The 27,079-nt window shown below is 40.0% G+C and overlaps 1 protein-coding gene across 2 annotated transcripts in view; it reads right to left on the bottom strand.

The window, feature by feature from the left end:
- LOC145217816 (protein TANC1-like) overlaps nucleotides 1–27,079 on the bottom strand; it is a 55,464-nt gene that overhangs the window by 9,724 nt on the left and 18,661 nt on the right. For both annotated transcript variants that reach the window (XM_080085152.1, XM_080085153.1), the window contains exons 3-7: nucleotides 4,899–5,020; nucleotides 4,767–4,829; nucleotides 936–1,035; nucleotides 719–855; nucleotides 243–435 (exon numbers count right to left, since the gene is read on the bottom strand). In XM_080085152.1, the coding sequence (XP_079941278.1) occupies nucleotides 243–435; nucleotides 719–855; nucleotides 936–1,035; nucleotides 4,767–4,829; nucleotides 4,899–4,929 (524 nt within the window). In that variant the 5' untranslated portion in view covers nucleotides 4,930–5,020. The remainder of the gene's footprint in view (nucleotides 1–242; nucleotides 436–718; nucleotides 856–935; nucleotides 1,036–4,766; nucleotides 4,830–4,898; nucleotides 5,021–27,079) is intronic.

Genomic DNA, 27,079 nt, shown 5'->3' with positions numbered 1-27,079 from the left:
AAAACCAAAACGTTTAGACATGCAATTATTGTGCACACCATATGCCTTCACACATTTTGCGCATACAGGCTTTGGGTTTGCGTATACTTTAATTTAACCCCACAAAGGAAATTTTACAGTGACCGTTACAAAAGTAGCCCTGCTACCACCGTTACGCTGTTGGCATTCATTAGTTTCCGCAGCATCGGAGCCACTTTAGCTGGCGCCCGTTTTGCTCCAAACAAAGTACTGCAATTACTCACTAAGCTCCAGAGTGGCAAATGATATCCGAAGAGCTTCGGGAGTGATTGGGTATCGGCGTCTCGTCAATAGAAGGATCAAATATGTCTTGTTTTCTTGAGTCTAGAGATCCTGATCGACTTGCATCGTATGGTGACACAAGGTAGGCTGAAGGGAAGTTGCGAAGTTCAGAGTCGAACGATCCAACGCTGCTTCCTGTTGCGAGAAATACTAAACGTTAGAAGATATTAAGTTTAAGGCAACAGGAAGGATTGAAACCTAACGTTTGAACTAAAGATACTTTAATTTAGCTGATAGCATATTCAGAAAATGGAGTACGTGGTATTGACTATGATAATTTAAATATGCCCTTGATTATAGCAACAACGATGATTTAATTTAAACCTTTACAACAAAAAACAGAATCGATTTACAAGTTCATGCAATTGAAACCTTGAAAATTTTGAGTTAAGTCTAGTAGGAGAATTTTAGTTTTTACCTATGCCTTTATCGGAAAGAGTAGAGGCAGGACTTGTAGTCTTATCTTTCTTGCCCTCAGCAGTTTGTATGGTAGCACCGATTTTCGCGTGATCCAGGACTGGATGGGGGTGGCTGGTGGTTTTTACATGACTGACTCTGCAACGGTGAATAGAAAATTATTGAATACTGCAGCAATGTATTGATCGTCAAGCAGATGCCACTAGCAATTTGCGTACCTTTGATCTCCGACAAGCAAGCCAAGCTTTGCCATCAGGGAAGGGTCGGGTTCATCTAAATCCGAAGCCCTGCCGTCATCCACGGCAACAGAATCCGGGTCTGTGCAGACGAAAAATCAAGTCGTAACAAATTTGCCTACATTGACTAGAGATTGCACTGAACAATATGAAAGAAGGCATTTTGACTCAAACATCGATGTTTGCTTTTGGAAACCATATTTGTTATATTTGACTTAAATGTTATGTTGGTTGACGAGAAAATATTTAGCATCACTCGTTGACCATAATTGAGCAGAAATCTCAAAGTAAAGCATTTATCACTAAAGGTTTTGCGCAAGACACAGTAACCAAGTTTCCGAAATGGCAGCCAGATCATGCCGGTTCGATAAGCCAAAAAGGCGACTGCAAATACCACAAGCTGTAACCGAACCCGCACTGCTCAGGGCTTCAACATATCTGCCACTTGTTGAGTGTTCAAAAATAAACGCCCCGGCGTCACTGAGGAATGTCTGTTCACAAGTACTGCGAGTCAAATACACATTACACTGCGACAACAGACCGTCTATATTTAACCCTTGTCGTTATGTTCAACGTGGGCGCGAGCTCAAATGGAATGTATGAACGAGGTATGAAAAGCTGCTCATGTCCTTGTTGGAGCTGTGCACTACATAACTGTGTTTTGTAATCGTGGGAACACCATGTATTGGTATAACATGGGTCCTTGAGGACTAAGGTAAATTGGAGTACACATAAAATATTTCCCAGTGCTGATACTGGCTCTGCTAGTACGACTTTCCCACGCTTGTTTGCTGTGTTAACTTAACTATCTTATACCTAACTGTATACTGTGTGTTAAAATTTAAATCTGTGACAGGTCAAGCTAATCATAAAAACCTTCTTTAGTCCGTGCCTGCATTAACAAATGTTACTAAATCTTTGACAGTCAAAATTCAAAAAAATGTCAGTTAATGACTTTTTATTGACTGTCGCTGCTTCAAGACGGCAAGCACTTGCTCTTTATTAATCGTCAATCTTATACACATCACTATTGATTCCTACACGGCCTTCTACCAGCGGTATGGTGATAAATGAAACATCACTGAAACTGCATGTGGCTTTCGGGAAACTCAAAGCACAAGGCTCGATCGATAGTTACATCCAAATACGCCGGGAGGCCTGTTCATTCGCGACCGACACAGCATTTGCGTTTTCCCAGAGGAATAAGCAACAAGGCATGAATCTAAGGTAGGAAATAGCAATTGGTGATCAAATAGCGGCACACAGGCCATCGCCATTACGGTGACCTGCGCTTTGAATCCTTTAGGACTTAAAAGCTTGGCCTTTTGCAGATTGCTTCGGCTCTTACTACCCTGACGCAATTATAGCAGCTACGATAATGGTGCACCAATGTTATAATCTAACGTTTTTCGTGATATATAATTTTAATGGCAAAGTTCTTTCCACTCTTTCCTATGCAATCCCATTGACAGGAATCTCTTCATTGACCAAATACAAACTCTTGACTTTCGTCTCGGTCCATTTGAAATACAAATTCCTGCACCTGTTCAGCTATTATACCTCTTACCTCCAACACCTGCTATATAGCGAACATCACGTGCTAATCAATTGCGTTTTGCACAACAGGCCAGCAAACAACAAGAATTTCAAGCTTGAACAGGGCACCTAAATTTGGCGCACTCGCCCATGTACAACTTCCTAGAGCTCTGAAGTCAGCCTGCCAATCAATTTCAGACCTTATCAGGCGAATTCCTTTCCAACCCACCACTGTTATGCCGCTCTGATGCTTATGGTACATAACTGCGTTGCAACACAGCCTAAGGCGCCTTTTAGTCTCGAAGTTGAACTGATCTAAGCGGCTAGAGATACCATAGATTCCTGTCCATCTTCACTAAAAAAGTAAATCCCCAAAAGGCATAAACGTTCCCTAACTAAACATAGAGGTCGATCTCAAATTACGAGTCTTTCTGAGAGAAAAACGCGCTTCCATATTCGAAAATTTTAAGCAATAGGTTACTTACAACCGTAGCGCTTTTCTTTCAAAATATTATTTTATCTGAGGCTGACATTAATAACATAAAGCAGGCCTAAATTTTAAGCTTTTTCGATCACGTTTGGCACATAAAATCGTTTGCTTTAATTCAATTCGCCTCAAAAATTCATGAGCCAGTTCTCTGAGCGGATGTCCAACAACAAACAACGCATTTACCAACATATCTAACTTGACAGATACAAAGAAGTGCAACGCAGATGCTATGCAGACGCAACCAAGCGAACTGAAGCGATATTTCCTGCATGCTGCCCCTTGCCACTTCAAAACGCCAGTGTCGGATTCGGAGAGCGAGAGTGCCACTGATTCGTGGTTTTGCAGTTTCGCCAATGAACAGAAGGCATTCCTTGCGTGCATATACATGGTTAGCCACGTTCAAATCAAAGCTACAAAAGCGGCCATGCCTGTTGTGGGTATTTTCGCACCAATAACGCCGTCTCAATTAGAAAAAAAATCATTGTTTTGGTGATATTGAATAGTTGAAGGTTATTTCACATCAAACGTAACAACCACGGCAAACTAATCCGTAAAAAACGGAATATTCTTATTCGAATAGAACCGAAAAAATATACTTAATGCACTTTATGCACTTTAACTCGTCAGTTATAAACTTGCAAAGAAAAAGCCTTTCCAGTCTAATAGGCAAAAATCAAACAATGCCAAAGTTGCACTCTGCACTAAGTTCCACTTCCACAATTAACTCCGTAAGAAGTGATAAGGGCGGAATTTGCGGCTGACGATAAGCAGCGACCGCGACAGACATGGGTGACACAACACTTGCCATGTGCTGAACCGAAAACAGCCACAGTTCCAGGCTGCCGGCATAATATGAGCGGCTTTTCGGGAAAAATGCGATTCGAGCGTCTGACACACTCCCACGTGAACACGGCAAAGCTTGTACTTGCGGTAAAAGGCGCGATAAGGCCCGGCTGGACGTGGCCCGGGTGAAAAATGTGAGAATAACTGCGCAGACTTGTTATTGAATGAAAAATGCTATCTACAATAGTAGCCAGGTTACTCGGTTTTGTTGCTGTTCTGTTCAACTGCTTTTCTATGCAACTCCGCAGACTATTTTGCTATTTGAAGTCAAATGCTATCTGCAATAATATAGCGATAGTCTGCTATTTCGCTGGTTTATTTATTTGCTGTCTTGAACTTATCCTGTTTATTCAATAACTACTCGGTTAAAAGACTGGAAATTAAAGAGCTGTACTAATTATATGAGTGATAACCCAAATCATCTCAATCACTAGGTCTTATTTGAGCAAAATCATAAACTTGACCACAAAATCTTCAAACCTCGACAAGCTTTCAAAACACTGGTTAAAATCTCAAGCGCCAAAGCCACAAATCATTCTCCCTAGGGTGACGTAAGGGCAAAACGCCGAGCTATCCCACCCACTTGTTTAGACAACAGGCATGCGAACAATGCCAGGTTCTGTATTGCGCCTAACGAAAAACTTTGACATTGGCGAATCGCACAACTGATGTACGTTAATCCAGGAAGAAGCCTAAGTGGTCTGTGTTAGTTTTGCCGGTTCGGTTCCACACATTAATCATTGACTTAGACCACACGCAAACCGTAAGCAAATAAGGCTTCGAAAAACTTGGCCTTTTAAATGATGCCTGGGCGTTGCTAGGCGTTAAATTATACAACTTGTTATTTTACAGCACCTTTTCTGTTAAAGTTTTGCTTATTTTATGCCAAGTTTGTGTTACTAGAATCTAAAGCCTACACAGATGCCTAAATCACATCCTCTTACCTTCTTCGTCAACTCCGGGTACAGTTGGAATTTGAACGTAAATAGGTTTGCGATTTTGTACTGCTGTAAATACAAAAAAAACATTTGTATTATTTTAAATAACAGAAACTATAATTCTTAAACCAATTTTACCTCTTGAGTTTGTATCGTAAGTGGAAGTCATCACGACTTTTGTAAACCGTATTCCTTCAGATAAATCGTTCGTGCAGTCAGAAATAAGTTACGACACGCATTATACAGATCTTAATTGTGCTCTGTAATCAATAAAGATATTGGTTAAATGACATTCTTTTCTGGCAACTAAATACATGGCCAGTAAATCTTAATCATGCTTCAAGTTTAAACAAAACGCATGCTAGAAATAGAATATATTAACCTGTATAAATTATTTTCCTTAACCGAACTTATGTTTGCCCTGAGCTAATTCAACAATGTCAATCAACGTTGCGGACAGACGAAACATTTGTCATTAACCTCACAGATTACATGTTATTACTGAACCATTAGCCTTTCTGGAGATGGTCCGCGCCCTTGGACGTCCTTGGCGCACACGTGTCTATGACGTCACTGCGACGCGGTTCATGATTCAACTGTGGCCAGGAAGCCTCCAAAAGTGACGCAGAATTTGCGAAATTCAAGCAGGATGATCGAATAAATTACTTTGGCTCGAGCCGAGAGTGTTGTGGCGAAATAGGAAGCGTTTTTACGTTGACGACGTTAAATGCAGAAAGGCGGCCTGATTTCTCAATTGCGATTTCCTATATGACGCACAATATTGCTCTGTGATTCGCACGGTCACAAGGCAAGGCTTGTACAGGGCATGAGCCTTGTGCAATTAATCATAAGTAACTTTGCTGCTTTTAATGTACTATCCAATCGTTAAAGATGAATCCTCCAAGATCGACCGACCTTGACTAAAAAATCGCCACAACAGAAAACTCTTCAATATGCATAAAGCACTGCAGCATGTTGCTTTTAATCTAACTTGCAATGTGATGCACAACTAACATAAAACTCTACTTATCGTCCTGAGAAACTTTTTCCCCTGCGACGGCAAAACACTTGTTTTAGTAAATGCAAACAGCCCAATCGGCAAACACAAACACAGTCAACTGATACGAAGCTGCTCCAGCAGTCGAGTGTTTGACTTTGGTCCTACTCTAATCTACACAAGGTGACAAGTTTGGTGCCAATGGCGCAAAAAGACTCAGATGTCGCAAGCACAAGGCAAACAAACCACAAGTCGCGTTCATTAACAGTAACATCGCACTCCCGGTTCTGTTTGATGTTTGTTTGCAGATTTTCGCCTTACTGAAGTTTTCTGTCTTTTGCTACCTAATTTTGGAAAAGTAAAAAGCCTTTCTTGCCCATCATGTATCATCGAGGCTGGTTTTGGTCTACATCCCAATTGCTTCATGTACAAGCACTACAAGTATATCATAAATCACACGAGCCAATGTCAACACGTTGTGTAAACCTCGCGCACAGCAATGATCTCTGCATATATCAAGTGCAAACGCTAACACACTAGGCTAAGGGGGCAACGAAGCCATAAAATCGACCCTTTATTGTCGAAGTCACGCACAACCGATAATACATTAACCTAAGCGTAGGAGGAGAACGAACAAACATCCACGAAGGAGCAGTACCACTGAGGCCACAACTGCCGGAACTTTTTATCTGCTCGTATCCGTCAGTTTGGCCTGTACATGATGATAATTAGTTGCTGAGTAAATACTGATATGGGGCTGTCTCGTATTGTAAGGAAACATCACAGGGTTTAATACCTGTTGAACACGTCCTTATGCTTGTCAACCAGGATGTTCGGGCTCTAACCACAACTGAATGATAGTGTATAAGTTGACTTCACCATTTTCTCTAACGTAAAGTTTACAGAACCTTTCACTGGGAAATTTGGGATTAAGTCTGGTAAAAAATGCCCCTGCATTCCCTAAGCAGAAAAAATGTTTCTACCTCAGTGCTTTTTCAGTCTTGCGCAAGCAAAAGAAACCCCTGTCTATAAATTCTATTCGAACTTTCCAGAAGTAGCCTTGCGTGTCGTACAGTTCCTTACGCGAAAAAGTGACGCTCAATGGCATTTTCATGAGACAAAAAAGCCACCCGACTACCTTCGTTAACCAGCTGCGAGAAATGGCCTGACTTTATGTCGAAAAGCTGCGAAGGTCAGGGTTGGCTTGTAGAACTATTCAACCACATTGAGATACCGTAAACTTAAACCGAAATTCCGTTCAGCCACACGACGGGACCACACATGTCGACATTGTCGAGTTTAAACCTCTTCCCGATAACAATTGAAGCTACACTGTTTTTCGGATGTTTACAAAATACCTGAGATTCACGCCACCAAAAGCGGAGATCTGCTAAGTATGCGCAATTTTCGCCATTACTCACTGTTCCTTTTTTGAGTTAATATGTAAATACTCGATGTTTTGCAAATTGTTCGGATATTGCGAACCTAACTTCAAAGCTGAAACTCATTACAAATGATCCTTGTACAACTCAACTTGCATGTAGATTAAATTTGAACGCTGATCTTCAGGTATGTTAATAGGTACCTTCTTCTCCAAGCAAAGTGGCATAGCAGGGCAATTTTTCAACTACAGAACGAACATACATTTGATATGTTAAATCCAATGAAATCGCTGCTCTTAACCAACACCACATATCTCAGCTTAACAGCACATTTCACACACAATAAACAGGTTTTACGCTTAACATTCAAATACACGTAAAACAAAATGTAAGCCACTGCACTATAACATGTCAAACTTTCATAAAGCTACCTCAAGCTGTCATAGCTACTGGTTTAAAGGCATTTTTCCTAAATCAAGTCTTTTCTGGCCACATGATGCGGAGTTTTATGGTGAACTAAATTCCCGCGAATTCTGATTCACTGACTGAGACGATCAAGTAACTCTGTATGAAGGATTGTTACGCTTACGGGATAATACGTCAATACATAGACACGGTGAATCATACACCCGGCGTGGGCGATACGACTTCATGCATGAGTCGGCGAAAAAATGACTCTGTTTCTATGGTACTATTGACGGTAAATGACTAAGGCGAACGCTAATATGCTTTCCAAAACGGTTAAAAAGTATCAAGTCAATACATAAAGGGTTTGTGAGGCACGGCTTTTTAGTCTGTTACTCCCAACAAACTGCTGAAGTGTCGTAAGGTACAGGCGGCTACAGTAGTTCATACGGCCAAACTCTCGTCACCAGCTGCACTGGTGAGACCTTGTACATCGAAACAATGTGCACTGTACTTTTTAATAGTCTTTGATAACAAAAATATTTTGCACTGTGTCTGCCACGACAAATGCCAACAAACAATTAACTTCAGCACACGCATATTTTGAACAAGTATTTCACACACAGCAGGTATGGTACTATTGAATCAACTTGTTTGCAACTGAACTGGCTTGAGATCGAGTGCTGATAAAATGTTCACCTGCCACCAATACCTCGAGTGACGCATATCAAAACGCCCCGGGGTAAGATGCTTTCCTTTAAATCGCATTTCATCCCTTATTAGCGACAAACAGAGCTAACAAAATGCTTGCTACTAATTTGTTAACACTAATTGCCTTCTTGATTGGTGTGGCGAGACAACTCATGGTTTTGAAAGTTGTTGTAGATTTCTAAATTAAGCCTATAACGCGATAATTGATATCAAAGTGCCTCTTTAGCCCTTTGTATATATTCCATGGTTTGTGCTTGTAGCAGTATGGCTAAAAATCCACAAACACCTCAGGATACAAGATACTATCAATACTGAAACACTAGCATTGAAACACAACAAAGAACAGCCATCAACGTTTACATACAATGCGCGAAAACCCTATGTTCGTGATAAACAAATCGCAGATACACAAGTATCGTCATTTGCGTTTAGCGAAAAAAGCAAGAGCTCATCAACCCTCACTCAAGCATTTTCGAGCACACGGCACGACCACGTTAAGTCCGCTTACACGAACCGAAAGAGCAGCTGAAAACAGAGCAACGCTATCCAATCTTTTATTGCACCAGGGCTAAGCCGAGCTCCAGCAGTACGCTTTAAGTTCATTACGTATGGCTCCGGGAACACAATAGGCTCGGCTCTAGCTTAACCCCGGACGACTCTTTTGTTGTTCAGTTTTCTTGCGCCATCCAGATTACGTCGTGCCCTGTGGTGATACGACATCTACTCACTGGGGCTTACCGCCAGAGCGTAACATGATCAAATGCGATTAAGCTTTCGCGTTTCCACTAATGAGGGTTCGTTGTATTTCATCGAAAGCGCGATCGGTTCTTATTGGAAAACACATAAAGTTCAGATTACATTGCTCATGGCACTACCAAGAACCGAAAGCTCTATGATAATTCAACCTGCAAATAATGAAGCCTTTAGCTACAGTTCCCTAAAATCTAATCCGTTTTTTCAAATCCTTTCGAAATGATCCAAAACCAGAAACGAAACCTATATACAACTTTTGTTACATGCAAAATATAGATTTCCTATATTTATCTCCGACTTAGGTCAAATTTACTGTGAAAAGTCCTTCAAAGTTGTTTTTTTTCTTTGCGAACGAAAGTTATTTTTATACCCAAGACCGTAAGTTATATGCAAAGATAATACAATTAACTCATTTGTCGTTTCAACACCGCCAATTCGTCACAACTAATAAGGCGTCGAGTAAATAAAGGAGAAAGAAAATGCCACAAATAACCACATTTCGCCACATCCGAGCCACGACAAAACATCGATTACATCACTGCATTCTAAAAAAGGCCTCAGGTCACAGTCAATTCTGCAGTCTGCCTGGCTACAATAATTGTCGGCTTGAAGCGTGGCTTACAACAAGTGCAGCTTTGTAGATGACTTGTTAAATGCGAGGCGAGTGAGATTTTCTCGTCCTGTCAGATTATCATCACTATCAACACGCAGGGGTGCATGGCGTTATTGTCAGTTAGGTCACTGCCGCGTCTGCCGTAATTACGTAATTGGGTGGGATTCGAACGTTGTTTTGTCAAGGTATGATTTTTAGGTGTTTATGCAGATGATCAGCAAATTTAAATATGAATCATATCACAATGAAATTGCCCCTTTGATTTGGTTCAATATTTTCAAAATCAGAAAGCCTATCTCTCCAAAATACATTTTTCGTCAAACAGAGTAGATTTTTCAAACGTTACTATTTCAAATGTAACCCCTACTGTTCCCTAACTATAAAGTCAACATTTTTGCCTTAACCCAAACCGGAGAACACGTGTTTTATCTAACTATCCCCAACGGTTTGTGACACAAAAGGCTACGATGTAACCTCAAATGTTATTCCTAGATATAGAACCTGCTAATATCCCGATGTCAGTTTCTCCAAACCTGTTGGGCGTAGTAGTTCGACACACTTTGCTTCCGTGCTATACGGAGTAGCAGAGCCGTATCTCATGAACAGGGATGATACTGAAAACATATTAGTCGTATGTTGCCGGTTTGAGGCTAATGACACGTAGTGGGCGTAGGGCAGAAGTGACTTTATGAATGGACTCTTTGATTTGCTTGACGTCAAGCGGTTGACCTTTCAGTGAGTGTATAAATTTTATGCTTAACCACTATAGTTCTTGGTTGGGTTGTTGGTTTATCAACGCCTAAAAAAATGGAATTACCTTCCTACTATTTACTGAATATTTAATAAATTTACCACACACCTGAACTTAATTAAAAAATGTGGTTTAAAGAATCAAGGTGCGGTATCAAAACGTGCAGGGGCCTAACTCCTAAATTTAGTAAGTAACATGAGCTTTAATATAGCAAATAATCACCAAGTGTATTTGAATGCAAAAGCCAATCATTACTCATAAATCTACATGCTAAATGAAACCTAGCCAAAGCCAATACACCTACATAACACGGTGCTGTAAGCACATAAAGCTTGGTACTTTGAACCATGTTAACTTCTAAAACTTCAATACTTAACTGAACGCATAAACCGATTTCGACTTATCTTTCACCTGTCAAACGGAACATCTGTTTCTCAATCTAACTAGGCGCAACGTGCCTTAAAGCCCTAAAGTCAGACTGATTCAAACAGCACACCTCCATTCGTCTAGTTAAACATTTACCCATTAAAATACGGTCTCGACAGAAAGAAAACGTGCTCACTGACGTAATGTTTGTTCTACACATTGGGGAAAAAAGCGACGTAAGTTTAAAAACTTCATCTACTGATCAAAGAAGTCTATTCACTGCTCTGTGGGTAGGTTTGGGTTCTAGGACGGAGAATTGACTTTTAGGCGATTTTGATAACATTCACATGCTCCCAAAGTGTGTTTGCTTTCCGGAAGGTCACACAAACATATGAAAGGTCATTTTACACAACGCAACTCCCTATGCCTTTGTATTACTTTAGGAGCATGCTCATATAAGAAGTCTGATTTTACTTATTTTAGCTCTATATTTTTATAATTTTTTGACACAATCGATATTTTACTTTTGTAGCGAGAAGCGACAACGATTTACCATTATCTGATTAGTACTTCTGGTTGAAATGGCTTGATACACAAAAAACCTTTTGAGCAAACAAATATTTAAGCCGACATTAGCATATTTTATAATTCGTTTCAATGCCACAGCACAAGTTAACCCTAGCGCAACACACAATTATCGTTATATTTTGTAGCTAGCTGAAAATATCTGTTTTTAATCTCCTATTACAGGGGTCGGCAACCTTTTTTGCACGGCGGACCGTTTTTGAACCTAAAATTTTATCGCGGACCGGACTTCAAAAAACTACAAATATTCAGCAATAAAAACGCATAAATTAGTTTATCAATCCCGGGATATACGGGCAAAATATTTTATAGCATTTAACCTGAAAATTTGTACGGCCCGGTAACGAACTCCTCGCGGACCGGTACCGGACCGCGGACCGGCGGTTGCCGACCACTGTCCTATTACATCGCCGTAACCAAACTATTAAAAGTACATGTGTCACTTTAAATTTTGCCGTGGTTTACACTGATCTACCGCGAAAGGGTGTAAAACCCCCTGGGGATGTGAAACTTTGCTTGAATGGCATGTGATCCCACTGGAATGAAAGAACTTATAGGTTGACTGACCGCATACTTTGTAGCTAACGCGTTGGCCCTATTGGGAACTGTTTTCATTCAGGTGGTGTCAGTTTGTGAAAAAACTACCAATGGAGCGCTTTGCTATAACATTATAAAAGTCCCTGGCGAGTTGGCACTTTAGGGACTTGGTATGTTTATGTCGTGAAGAGTGAAATAAAAAACCTTTCTGGCATATGAACAGATAAGCAACAAAACTTTCAATAAAGGCAATTCGCTTTTCACGACCGGGTTTTACTGTAGTTCGCCGGTTGTCCCGGTAGTCATAAAACCAAACCCCTGCTGGTAGACACAAGTGATCGGGCGGTTTAGAAGGACAAAGACAGCAAAATTGAACTGATGAACCACGATTACTGAACCTATGCATGTGTTGTTTTCAGATTCCAAAATTCACTTTAACGGATTTCACGTAACAACACGTACAAGTCTCTCTCGCCTTGTGTATGAAGCATAATTCAATTTGGTGCTTAGGAACATTCGAGATGCCAGCAACTAAACAGCTGACATTCCGAAATCGTTCCAAATTCCACCGGCAAACAATTCACCCTCTCCAGCACCTTTTCCCATTGTGCAGAGTTCCTTAATCTTCATGAAGTGTTCGGTCAGGCGCGTTTCAAAAGCCAAAAATCGCGGCGCTAACAGAGGAAATACCTCCGTCCACACAAAGGAGCTTATTCCATGAAACGCTTTATACGGTTTTGCAAACAACAATACCACCCCGGGCTATATATGTAATCGTTTTATCTGCTACCAATAGATGTTGACATAAGGTCAAAACTCTGCGGATTTTTTGGTATTATCTGAAGTGATTAATATTCCAGGCAATGGCTTTATATCGCTTTCTTATCTTTGCGGAAGCTAGTGCAACTGCTACAGTGCGGAACGAAGCAAGAATTTATTTGACGTCCAAGATTACAATCTCGACACGAATGGAATGTCCAACTAACATATAACGCAGCTGCGCCCACATAAACATCGATAGCGGCCTTGTGTGTGCTGTTTACTGAAAAGACAATATTGTTTGTATTTCAACACCACCACAGCCAATGCCATCTGGACCGTTAGATCCTTATTCAAATAGAATGTAAACTTCCCGTTTTGATTATTATAGTTTAGATAGCCAACGTTTTATTCGAAAGGAAAAACCATACATAACAATTTGTTTGTATGTTCCTGTTTCAAAAACAAATCCCATACTCGGGTATTTTCTTATTCAAATAGAATCTAATTCCCTGTTTATTCGACCGGTGTTTGTTAAAAGGGGAGAGTTTGGTTTACATTTGGCAGAAAAGCGTTTTAAAGTTAGTGCGACTTGAAATGGTGTCGAGTACACTTTCGTGACACAGAGAAGTGGAGCGCGAAAAGCGACGGCTTCTATCGCCGCGGGGAGTAAATCCAAAAGGGCGATAAAATACGAAGCGCGAACCCGTAAACTTCAGCAATCAACGTTGTGGTTTTATGCGTCTGATTGGGACACAGAGACCGAGTTTAACGACTTTTAAACAAGCCACAAAATTAAGTTGTTAACTTTGGTATGAGCAATTATTGTCAAGGACATGAACCTTCGTTGACATATTTTCTTACAGAGGCAGCAAAACATCTCCATGGTAAACTAAAACATGATTTTGCAAATAAAACAGACAAAAACATCTTTGCACTCTTGCTAAAAGTCCAACGATTTTGGACAGAAGAAACACTCCTTCGTCGTTCAACACTCCAAGTAATTTCAACATAACACAATGCCAACATCAAGTAGAGAAAGATTTGTATCGTTTCATTACACAACTGTTAAACATAGCTTCTAATACATTCCTTCGCTTACACAGCAGACAGGGCCAAGATAATGCACAGACAAAATTCGTTTCATTTTTATCCATTGTTTTGCTGGCAATACGCGGGCCAGCAGCTAAGTGATCAATCAACCATAATCCGACAGTTTTTGTAATCAAAAATAAACTCCGGATCTCCGCGACGCAGACCGCCCAGAATATACTGGTATGTCTACAAAACTACACATGCCCTTCCTTACAAGCGGAAAACACAAAATGTACATAGTTCAAGCCCGAAATTAATCGCATTAGTTTACTTGCCCGTCCGGTATAATACACCCTCATCAGGATTTGCAATCCGATACAAAGGGCTTTTCATTAACGGTCACCTGCTAAAGATTTATGACGTCATAAGCACGGTACGCGTCTACGTGGAGTTTGTGCGTCAGGGACAGGTTGCCTTGGGGTTAAATTTAGGCATTTTGCGCACCGGGTGCCGCTATTGCCTGGGGAACTTATGATATTTAAATGAAACCTATGTTACGTAATATTTTGTGGCAATAACCAATATCAGGAATATCAGATGTGTTTGGCTAATGTGACTAATTTTCCATGTCTTAATCACATTTGGTCAGTCCTCAATTACGCGTTCGGACACTGTCTATTTACGGGCACTGCTAACATTTTTTGCGTGAGGTTTATATTGGAAAGCAAGCAAGGCCCATGAAAACCGCCCAGTAACAATTAATCCATATTTAACAACACACAATCCGCACACGTATACCGCTATTTATTTCAAGCACCGTTGTCCGCAAGTCAGTCAGTCTCGGCGTACACAACCGGCCAAGGGTGGACATTATCGGGCGAAACCACACGGGTCACGACAGGTGACAGAGGTTGAATGACAAGAAGACACAAAAGACTACACAAAGTCGGACACGCGGCCACTCAACACACTTCCTCGCAAAGCAACAATGGTTGCACGCAATAGGATGCTACCTAGGCCATGTAGATTCGACTCGTAGCCTCTTGAAGTCCACATGACCCGTCATTAAGCTCCGTGCACCACTTGACATATTCGACGGCCGAGTTTGTGAAAACTGGGTTTCCGATCTTTACACGTTGGCGTAATACCATGTTCCTAAAACGCAACATTGCTGCGGCTAATTAAGCCTGTTCTCATTGCCGTGTATGAACTGCTATAGCATTGTCGTCATGGATGTGGGTTGCCAACTTGCCATAGTGAGATCCCACAAGCCGCCAATTAAAATGCCTGCCTCCAGTCGGAGTGTTTTCATAAGTCCGCTACGGCGTAAACCATCGATACTTCAAAGTCGTGGCTTGTATCGCCAACGAGTGAAGTCAAGCGAAATGTGTCGGCGGCCTTGCGCAATCGCGATCCGAAAATACTGACTGGGCGTTCCGTCGGCTGACCACGAGGCTCTGGGAAATATTTTTAGCTAATCTGGAAAACTGACTCAAAGTATGACTATCGCGATACTTTTGGTTGAGGGTGATTTTCGCATGTGCTAAAAGCGAATCAAAACCGGTTCCACTGCTTTACTGATAGCAAGTATTTCATAATAGAATGCCCCAAAATAGGCTGTTATCAAACCGCAAAGAAAAATTTGGTACTTTATTTCGATTTAAAGCAAAAACAAGACGCGGTCGACTTGTATTCAACGCACACTGAGTTTTTAATATAGTTAACTTTCCATCGTTATGAAACCGTTACCAAAACAAGAACAACAGACAAAAAAACATCAACAAATGTAATTCTGTCCTACAACAAATGTAGCACATCCACAAGGTCAATCTCGCATGCCTATGTAGTTTTAGCTCTGCACTGTGCACTCTAATAAAACAAAACATCTGCTTCTCTAACAAAACACATCTTTTTTCCATCTACCTCCAGTTCAACTTTCGAGTATATCCAAGTTCATCAATCATCTCTTACAAATCACTTTTTATAAATCCAAAAAACGCCGAGCAGCAACGACCGAATACGGTTACCATGTGGCTGGCTGATGGCTCGCTCTTACTTACAATCGCGCATACTTTAACTGCGCTGGCCCGAATCTGAGATCCGCTCGACCGGGAGAGAAAGACGCCCCGCAGCGGTCTGTTGTGCATAATTAACAAACGGCGGCGTTTTTCACTCGATCCGCTACTTTCATTTTGCTGTGGAATGTTGTGAACGCGATCGAGATAAAAATCTTTCCGGCAGTTTTACAATTCCTGTGCGCGTGACGAGGAGACAGAACGTCGGAATCAACGTCACCGCACTTCTAAAGTCACGCACCAGACTTTAGGGGTAATTTATAGGATCTGACTTATAACCAATTGACGCCGATAATGCCCTGATCTTTCGATAGGCGATTTTTGTGCTTGGTTGCTCATGTGACTAGCTTTTTTGGAATGTGTTATATCTACGTGACCAAAAACACCGGACACTGAAATACATGATCAATAACAAAGAGTTATTTGGAAAACGCTATGGGTTTTCTTACAAATTACAATGAGTGGTTTCAGACAAACATTAAAGCTCTGCCTTACTGAAAATATAGAACAAATTTAATTGGTATTTTAGGTATTGCAAAAAAAACACCAATAAAAAAGACAACAAAAATAGGTTTCAGAAATTATTTTTTGCAAGTCATCTTCAATCCACAACACATCTCCAAAAAAACAACAACAAACGTAAATCCATACTCATGTGACGTCACGTGCGCTCATACCCAACCTTAATCCAAAATCCCAAACTGTTAAAAGAAACCACAGCCTGGGGAGTGCTGGGTTAAAGCGGGCAGGAACTTAGATTTAAATCGTCTTACATCGGCCTTGTAAGTTCAAAATAGGGCCGGTGCAGCCAGAATAAAACCAAACGCAGCTGAATCCTATTAAACTTGGCCAATATCGCACTAGCATACATTGCAACGTGCACACAGAGTCACGTTTATGCGCTTTGTATTGGATTAAGTGGCACAATGCGCTTGCTAAATACGAAGCGGACAAGTCCAAACGCGTGCGGTAGGCATGTTTTGACAGCAGGTGAAAACCACATGAGATCTGGCTTGGTACAGAGTTTATACAACTACAAAAAAAAGGCAAAAAACGCAAAGCTTTACAGCGTTTTGAAGATGGGTTATCTTTTCAACACTTAAGAATGCTATTAAAACAAACTTAAATTTGGAGCATTTACAAAGTTTTCAAAGCAGTTTGTTGAAAAGCAAAACGACCACGGAACTTGCGACGAGTACTGAGGTATATTCACAATAGATAAGCTCTCTGGCAGTTTTGGTAATATTCGAGATAAAATGCGATCCATTTGCGGTATGACATATATCTCTTTAACAGTAAGACATATCTCTATGTACCAAACTTGTTTAATTTGCTCTTCTGAATTGATTTGCCAAACAAATAGCTTCGATCGACTACATTGACCAGACAACTAGTTAATTGCACGTTTACACTCTAAATTAATACCATTCCACGCGACAAAACAAAATTAACAACCTCCCAAATATAAATTGGACAAAGTTTAAGGTTAAAGCGACGATATTAGGCAAATTCGAATTTCGTGATATGTCACAGACCGAGTTATTGTCTTCACCTTACGACGACACTACTAAGGCCAAATCATCTCATATAAGCCGCAAAGGAATGCCTAAACACGTCCAACGCTAAACATATTAATCCAAGCCAGCAGCCGACCTACTGGTGCCAACAGGCCTGGTCCTAATTGTTCGCTGTCCAATTTTTTACCACACACACGTTGAAGCAAACATGATTTGAAAAATAATGTGAGAAAATCTTTTAGTGATTCTGCGAAATTGGAAGACGCCCCTTTTCTCAACTCTACGCCAACAATAGATAGTTGCATTTGTTATCGTTCGGTCATAAATCTTCTCCACTCGTTTGCAAAACACTACGTGGACACGGGATCGTTGTTTACAACGCCCAGTGCTAGTTGCCACCTTTTCGCTATATGCCAACAATTGACACGAGTTGTAAGAAACAACTTCGCACTTAAGCAACACAAGTCTGTTGTTGCTGCATTGCACTAAAATGAAAAGCATGGACATAAAAACAAATTGTTGAAATTTAACTGATGAAAAATAAAACGCAAAAATAAAACAAAAACAATCTAACAAAAACAAACTCGGCATTCAATGAACACATAGGCTTTCAAGCGGCAACGGGTACTTTATTTATATGGCCCTGTCATTATATTTACATTATTGTTGGGAAAACAAGAAGTTAACTCGTTGCAAGCATTGTATATGTTTAAAATGTACGCTACTAAAATCCCTTTCAACATCAACAGGCCTATATTTCAACTCAGAAAAACACAGTCCCGAAACCATTTCGTAAATCCACACCATCACACTTCAAAGGCTACAGTGAAGCCTTATAACACTGTAGGATTTGCACAAGGTACCATTGCAAAGCTAAAGCTTAGCCCAAACCTTTCCGCAAGCAATTGTACATGTGTCAATCGATGCCATATCGATTCCATCAATTCAAAATCTCGCCGATTCAAACTGAGTTCAAAATCGATTCTGGATTTGTCGCCTCGATTGATTAGCACCTGTACCTAGCTAATGAACATACGCCCCACTAATTTAGCTCTAGGTCAGGCATAATGAGACCTTCCCTTGTCATAATGTTTGCAACCTTTTCTTTGACACACCTTTTGTTCGCACGATGCCATTAAAAGTAGCGAAATTAGGATCAAAATTTGCGTTTTGTTTCCATATAGTTATGCTACACACCTGTGGTATTCTTTACTAGCTTTAACTGAATGCTAAACAGAACGTAAATTACCATTATTTCTACCCACCAAGAGTAGTTTATTAACCACAGCACACCTTGCGTATTGTTAATGGCATAAAGACTCAAAGCAATTGCTTTTGTGTAAGTCAACTCTGAAAGCATTGCCTGTCAAACATTGCCTGAAATTACTTTCAAATAACTTTCTGTTATCGCATAATAACCTGGGAGCGATATGAAAATATATCGTACCAGTACGATACGGTATCATTTCCATATGCGGCAGCAATACCAATTTGCTATTTTTAGCACACATTGTACATTCAGCATCACAAGTCTGCAACTACACATCAACTATACAAATCTGCAATTATACTTTATCATATCACCGATATCGGCAATGTAGCCATAATTTTTACTTGGTCACAAAACGAAACAAGTTCTCTATCTTTTCTTACATTTCTCTTAAGACAAGCAAAAACCTGATTCAAAAACTTACTCTTGCTGACTGTGCAATGGCTGCACTACGTTTGGCACTGAGCCAATAGGCGAGAAGTTGTTGCCAACGAACTGCGCTTTTCTCAACAAGCGGTTTGGTCCCCGAGGCGACTCGCTAACTTTTAAACTTGTCAAGTCAACAGGCTATCAACTCTGTAGTAAGGCTTCCGAGAAAAACATTGTGACTTGCTGACGGCATAGACCGCCCAACTGACGCAGTAAATAAGATGAAACGATAAACTTTGTTGAAGTTTAAAGCAACCAGCTTAGCGGCCAATGCCTTACGAAATAACCTGAATACATTTGAGCCTGGGTTGTTTAAAATTTCGCCAAATTAAGTTGGCCGTTAAAACTGTTTTCGATCAATGCAACAATGGTTGAAAATGTGTCTTAAACTAAGTTTAGTCGCATATGGCTCGGTTTTATGTGCAACGTGCTTTGTAACAACACGTCACATTATAATGCGATTGATGGCTTGTAGTTTATAGACTGCAATCAATATCTACATTATGTATCAAAATACCATGGTTTGTTTACACTACTGCAGAAAACGATATAGTCCCGTCAAATTTTAATGTTGCAACCACCGAAAAAATGTCTGAAAAAAATTAATTTGCACGCTTTATCTCACCGCAGGTTTCGTACACCGACCTCCCATGAAACCAACGCATTGTAATCCACAACGTCCGGACATCATCTCATACTTCAACGTAAATTATTGATAAGAAGGAGGAGACTTCTATGCTTTCGACGAAGTCACACTGTGCTACTTTGCTGCGGTAACCGCAAATAGGTGAGCGTGAATAACATATGCTGCTAAAAAAAATCTTAAGTAACGCCATCAATTGTTGGACATGGTTTTAAAAACAGAATTGTTTCAGTTTTAATCGATCTAAATTTTTCTTAATCTATTTTTGACCAAAAAAATCTCTACTGTGTAAACTGCGCTTCGTAAATCTTTACAAAACGCAATTTTTACCTTGTCACAATGCAAACTGCTTTGGGTTTGGCAATTAACGTTTACGACTACCCGTAATAAATTATCGTCACTGTTTCAAACTACACTTTCCATTAAATCACACCCTCCTTGCAATGCACAATAATTTGAATAATAAATCATAGCTACATTTAGAGCAATCGGTCGAACTATTGAGTTTCGCATTTCTTATTGCTAACTTTAAACAAAATTATGACTACTGATTTGGTTGTTGCATTTTATTTTAACACTTCATTAAACACTTTTTTCTACTTACAGCTCCTAGCAGGTGCCCAATAACTATTCCAAATGACCCTAGTTCCAATCGCGGCAGGTAGTCTTCTCGAGGCGGGATAGCATTAACTCGAATAGCTTGCAATTACAATAAAACCCTAATTTAGCAGCAAACAGAGCCAGCAGACTTAACACAAAAGCACCGAGCCACAAAACACGGCCCAGCTCCTTTCTCACGGCAAACAAGTGTGTGTCAGTTTTTAATGGACAGCCCGACTCCATTCAAGGCATCAGCTGTTGAAAAGTGCCACAAAGGCACTCGCGTGTTTTCATTTCGAGTTAAAGGCCCGTACAGCGCCGGGTGCATTGTCCTCCGAGGCAAAGCGTTCTAAAATGCAGCGTTATCTGACCTGATGGGAACCCACCGAGTTAGCAGTGTTATCAACTGGTTGGTTGGTAACATGAGTCGAGTTTTGACTAACAACAAGTCGGTTTCACTGCGCAACAAAGCCTATAGAGGAGCCGGTAAAATGCGACGTTACGTCACAGTTCCAACGTGCCTAACTTAGTGAAATGAATTGCTTCTTTGGAGGGGGGGGGGTTCAATCACGATTGTGTTACCACTTTTTCATTATCGCCGTGTTCTATTGTCATTTTGTAACGCCAGTTTCATGTATTTAACGTTTAGAGAGCTCAGTTTTGCGTAAACGTTTACGTTTGTAAAGCCCTAAACACAATTTTGTAAATACAAGCTCGCCGTGGTAAAAGTCAAATGTTTGATTAGTATATTTCACATTAAATCGGGGACGGTGTGTTTGTTATACGCGTGATTGGAAACCTTTACACTCATGAAAAGTAAGGCCAAATTGATCAGGATTTTTTCACCACCATTTATATTAATATTTTAGTATGATTACAGACTAAGCGATCATTTAAAAAAGTTGAAATAGCTCGACGTGTTGCCCGATCCATGCCATTTAAGAAGCCACGCAATTTGCATTTCCCACACCGAGCACTTGCGGTCGATCATGAACGGATCCGGCAATATACATTCACAAATTGGCCATGACCTTGACCTGACCACATGCAATTTGCATATCCACCACATCCGTGAACAGCGGAAACTATTTGGAACATTTTAAATCCTGATGGGATGTCATCTGTCTGATGTACAAGCCAATGACAGGGGGTGTGCCCTATGTATGGCGTGATGAAATATATCACATGAAACCGTCAAACGAAAGTATTTAATGATGCCTGTCTAATGATATCAATTTATAAGTCAAAGACAAATGAGTTTTCTCAAAACAACACCCAATACCTACATATAGATAGATGCTATACTAATACAAACTTAAAACACATTTCCTTCTTAAAAAGTCTGCAAATTTGTTCTACATTCTAACTTCTATATACACCAGTACTTTGGCAGTAATGTTTATGATTAAATTAATTTTCAAGTCCGTGTATAGTGTTCCTAACTGACTAAATCTGCAAATTAAATAGTATGCAGTAAAGTTCCTAAAGTAAACGATTTCTACATTCAATTTAAGCTTAGTAAATTCTTCGATACATCCGGAACTTCTGGAATTCGCGTTGCAGAAAGCTTGTCACGTTTGTGACTTGAATAAAACTTACAACACAAAATCCGGAAAGCAAACAACGAGCCAAATCAGCTGAACATTCCGTTCCCACAGCCGAGGAACTCGCCGAAGCCAACAACCCATTCACAATTCGGGGTTGATACGCAACGGAACTAGCCATGCCCAGGCACATACAGTGCAGCCAAAGGGGATCGCAATCTTTTCTCACGACGCTCGAGGAATGTCAGCTTCAATAGCTACACAATAGCGAGGGGCGACGTATGATCGCGAGCTGTATTGTCCGGTCTATAATAAAGGTATTGAAGTATATCCTTAGTTTATGTTGTATTCCTTATGATATGCCATACGACTGCCGGACACGGTAACATAATATGGGGCTATGAAATTATTCCGCCCTTGTGCCCCTAAAATAACAAACTCTGGGCGGTGCAGGATCACCGGTGAATTATATTCGCACCTGCGAAACGATGTGAATCATATTCAATGTGATATTATAAGCATTGCAGTTGAGTACTTAGTTCCTCTGACAAAGCTTCAAACAGTAAAACCGCGTAAATGTTTGGATAACAGTTGAGTATTGCTGAGAGATTACAATCTACTTGTACAGCCGGGGTATTATTTTAGCCACACAGTATAATAGGGAATCAGAAAAATCCAAAAAACGTTTAGCGTAATAACAACGTTTGTCTTTTTTACTTTGATCATTGGTTCCAACGTCCTGGTTAGCGATATACTTATTAATTGCAAATTGCGGGTAAGTCAGCTAAAATGGCGAAAAATGTTTGCTTCATCAGGTACAATATAATCACACCACAAAACCAAAATACTTTGTCGAATACAAAAGATTTTGGCATTCACATCACTTTGAACAAATTTGCAATTTGAAGTATAGGCTTAACCCAATGCTTTCACTAAAGTTTACCAAGTAAAAGTTTGCTAAACGTTGCGTATTCGAAATTCATGCCATTATATCCAGCACAAGTTCGCGCCACCAACATGCATATATTAATCACCTAGCACAAATCCGAAGGCAAATCAATACTATCGATTACATTTTAATGAACCCTACTCAAGATTGTTGACCATATGATAATTTTGTTAATGTGAAAAATGATAACAACGAAGCCAAAGATCCCCAATCAACCTCATTCCTATTGATTTTTTGTTGGCTTGAAGCATGCCTTAATCTAGTTTCTGACGTTTGTGAACTTATCCAAGTCTTAATTTTACAAATAAGGATTGAAGTTACTCTGCGCTATGTAAAATCGTTTCAGTACACAGGTGTTAAGTTGTATGGTTTTAGTTCTACTAATATTGCTGATGTCAAAAACATTCTACAACATACATACGATTTGGTCAGTGGTGGGATTCAAATTTTTTTTTTCAGCTGGTACTATCACAAAAGTCATATTTTTTAGCCGGTTCTGTTATAAATAATCCATTGACAGCAACTAGTAATGCTAACCGGTTCACTGATTTCATAAAATTTCGTGAGACGGTTCTATAGAACCGGTGCGAACCGGCTGAATCCCAGTACTCGATTTGGTGCTAAAATCGTTTTACTTGATAAAACAAAAACAAAACTAACTCAAGCTACATTTGACGCTGAATAACACAACATAACAAAGAAAAATTATTTAAATATTTATAATCCTTCCTAAATAGTAGAATAATGTTCACAAAAGACCAAAGACCTGTAACAACACACCCAACCGAACTTCTGAATCATCGTCGGAAACTCAGCCACAATGCCGAACCCCTAATTTCACGCACCAACTCACATTAATAGAATTATCTCCAACTCAGAGGTGAAGCTTGGAGAATTAATTCTAAAGACCATGCGAAAAAAAATTCTCACCGTCTGTATTAACGCTTCGCAGGCATTATTATGGGCGTTGACAAAGCAGCAAATAGATCAACCCCGGTGGTCAACGAGAGAGGAAATTGGATGAAAAGATCAAGGAGCTGGTGAACGTACGTGCGCTGGACTCTAATTATACCGATTACCGAGTGTGTAAACACAAAGTCAGATGCGGAGATGTTGTTAAACAACACGGGGAAGACCTTCAAGGCAAAATAAGTTATTGATCACTTGAGAATTTTGCTGAAAATGCCCTAAAGAATATTTGTTCAGTTTTTACAATTAATCATTGCATTTGCAAAAATAGTTCAAATTTGAACACTCAAAAACAGTAAACACACTTTCTTTCTAAAACTACTGGTTTATTTTGTCATTACAAGCCTCCCGTTTATTCTGTGAACAATTTTACTTATTTTCAAATACGAGTTGTGTACTTTTATATCTCCAAATACAGAATGAGTCGTAGCTTCCAAACAGCAAATAATTGTTGGTTTTTGATGTGAAAAAGTTCGCGTAATAAAATTTTTGTCATTCTTGTTAGGTTTCGCTTTTCAGAACTGCAGTCGTACGATTTATAGTACACTTAGCACTGTTTCAAATATGCAAGGTCTCAAAAACCTTAGTTATGCCTTAATTGCAAAACACCACAGCAGCGCAATAAGCTCACGTATATTGTAAACACACACGACCAAATGTATACAAGGCGAGACTGTAAATGCCAAACATCGAATAATCGGATTTATGAACTTGCCCAATTGCCCGATTCATATTGTGATCACCCACAGACAAGCTCAACCCATTTGCACGCCCTCTTAATGCGATAATCGAGAAGCAAATGCAAAAATAAAGCCTAAAATGCGCATATAAGTGTGCTATGCGTTATTGAGAATATACTTATGCAGGAAAAACAACAAGTTTTCTGTGGCATTGTGACAGTGGTCACGATTTCAATGAGATTTGTGGGTTCACAAAGTGGACACATAAACATCAACAGTTCTACGCAGTAAATTTGTCGTTACTCCTGGATTAAGTTACCAAAACATTGCGGCTCTTGCAGTAACACACGAAGCGCAAAACTTCCAACGGTCAATATTTCTGCGAAGTTTGTGGCTTTCGACACGTCCAATTCGGTGCAAAGAGGTTTATGAAAAGAGAAACGACCATTTGCCGCTGCGTAGAAAAAGTTACCGGTATTTTGTGGTGTGTTTTGTCTCCAGTGATACTGTTTTGAAACCAAGTCACGTTGCGAGTGGAAACAAACAAGTTACGCACTTTTAACACGAAGCTCGAATGTAAAGGCAATCAGCCATCTTTTTTAAAAAAAACAAAAGTTTAGTAATTTCCCCCTTTTTCTAAAAAACTTCTAGATTTCATGTCATACGTTCTAGACTAGGTTCATAAACATACTAGATTTGGTATACTTTAACTACATTTTAACATTGTATGCATATTTTGATTAAGTTGTTTCAGAGATGTTAATACACACCGATTTGAAATTAGAACGTTTTGTAGCGAATTTGCATTTGTAACACCCTCTTATTTTTGTTACATCCCATTATTTTTGTAAAACAACGATCAGAACGTGGTTTAACCGAGTATAAAAATATGTTCAGTTGTTGTTGTTTCCATGAAATGAATGTAAATCAGCATTCAAGATTTGTTCGCATTTGACACAATATTTAAATTCGCCATTTAAATCAGCATAGCTAAAAACACGTAGAAATTTACGCGTGTGCTTAATCTCGCAAATGACGCACATTGCCTTTTAAGCGCATCGCCACGACCGTTTAATTAACATTTTCTCGTTGCTAAAGCCCACTCGAGGAATTAAGTAGCGAACCGGACTTAAAACGCAAGCTGGTCTTTTGCAGTTGAAAGGAACCATTTCTTCGCAGTGGTGCGAATCAACATGTTTCCCTTACCACAAATATCTCAAACACGCTACGATTGCAACACTGAATCTGCTGTTCATGTTGCGCCATCCTTACTGTACCCCAGTCGGTGAAGAACCGAAAACGCTTCCCCTCTTGGTGTTATAGTGCGTGACAGGGACCTCTACATGGTCTCTGTAACAAAATTCCCCACAGGCCTCAACCGTTACGCAAAGGTTTTGACTCTTGTTTGTGTTTTAATTTCGCATTTCTGCGTTTGACCAAAGTGTCAAAACCTCAAAATACACGCAAACTGTTATTAAATCGAAGAAAAGTCTTTTTCACTGCGGTGGGCTCTTTGACTAGCAAAATTTGACAACTTTAATCAAAAACTATGGGAATTAGGGCAAGTTACAAGATTTATGGTGCCATAGTGTAGTAGGATTATTGGTAAATGTTTTACTCTTGTAACCACGTCGAATTCGATGAAATCACATTATAAAGTACAATATCAAGTTGATTGGCTGCTACTTGAGAGTCCACCAGTTCAACCACCACACAGTGAGGCGTTGTTGGGACCTAAAAGGCGCCAATACACTAAAACATGCAAACGCATTCAGATTATTGTTAATTGGGTTTAGTTCGATATTTTTCGCGGGTTTATCAGTTCAACCAGGTCATTGCAGATTTGCAGCTGATGCTGCCTGCACAAATATCACGTGTTCGTATAGGGCGCAAATATTTACCCATCGACTAAAATAGGAAGTATTTCGTCGTTTAGTTGATTGTTTGTTTGCAGAAGCTCGTAACAAAAAAACGTTCTTATTTTCAACATTCACATTTCGCTATAATCCCACAGCATGCAGTTATTAAAACGATTTTACCATACAAAATAAACTTAACACGAGTAAAGTAAGCTGTTTTACAGCAGCAAGTTTGAACCATCTGTAAGCATTATTAGCAATTAGGCCAATTATACCGCATATCGAATTATAAACAAAACAATCTCAACCTTCTTAGCACCCTATGTCACGAGGTCAGCTAATCGGCCAATCAAAAGCGTGCAATTGACACGTGGCCTGTGCTTTTCACGCCGTGTGACCTTTCTTCCGTAACACGTCAAAAGACCAGGCGAGAAATTCCGAATCGCTAAAAAAATTGCCTGAAAACTGAACGCGTCGGTTACGCCTCGGTGCCCTTCAAGAACGCGGGCGCCACGTGACTTGCGCAATGCGCAGCACACACGCGCATGCGCGAAAATGCATTACGTCATTGTGGGAAGGCTTCAGGCCCGGAGGCTGAAGGATAAACAGTTGTAACATTTTGGCATCTGTCGTTTCGCGTGAATAGGCGATTGGGCAATGAGAATTTTGGAGGCGTGGCCACAAGTAGACTGTACTTAAACTTTCCAGTACACAGTAAAATTATATTATTTTAAATTGCTTATCTTATTCAATGGTTAACAGCGTTTATTTGAGCCAATGGACATTTCGGATTTGCAAGAGAAAGTTTTGCAAATTCGTTACGTTATGACTACAGCTTTCCAAACCTTTCATTAACTTTGACCGTAATAATACATTCCAGTCGGAGCAGA

The sequence above is a fragment of the Phallusia mammillata genome, chromosome 3 (genome assembly GCF_965637545.1).
Source record: "Phallusia mammillata chromosome 3, kaPhaMamm4.hap1.1, whole genome shotgun sequence".
Taxonomy (NCBI): Eukaryota; Metazoa; Chordata; class Ascidiacea; order Phlebobranchia; family Ascidiidae; genus Phallusia; species Phallusia mammillata.
Note: the sequence above shows the minus strand (reverse complement) of the source record. Positions and strands in the feature narration are given on the sequence as shown.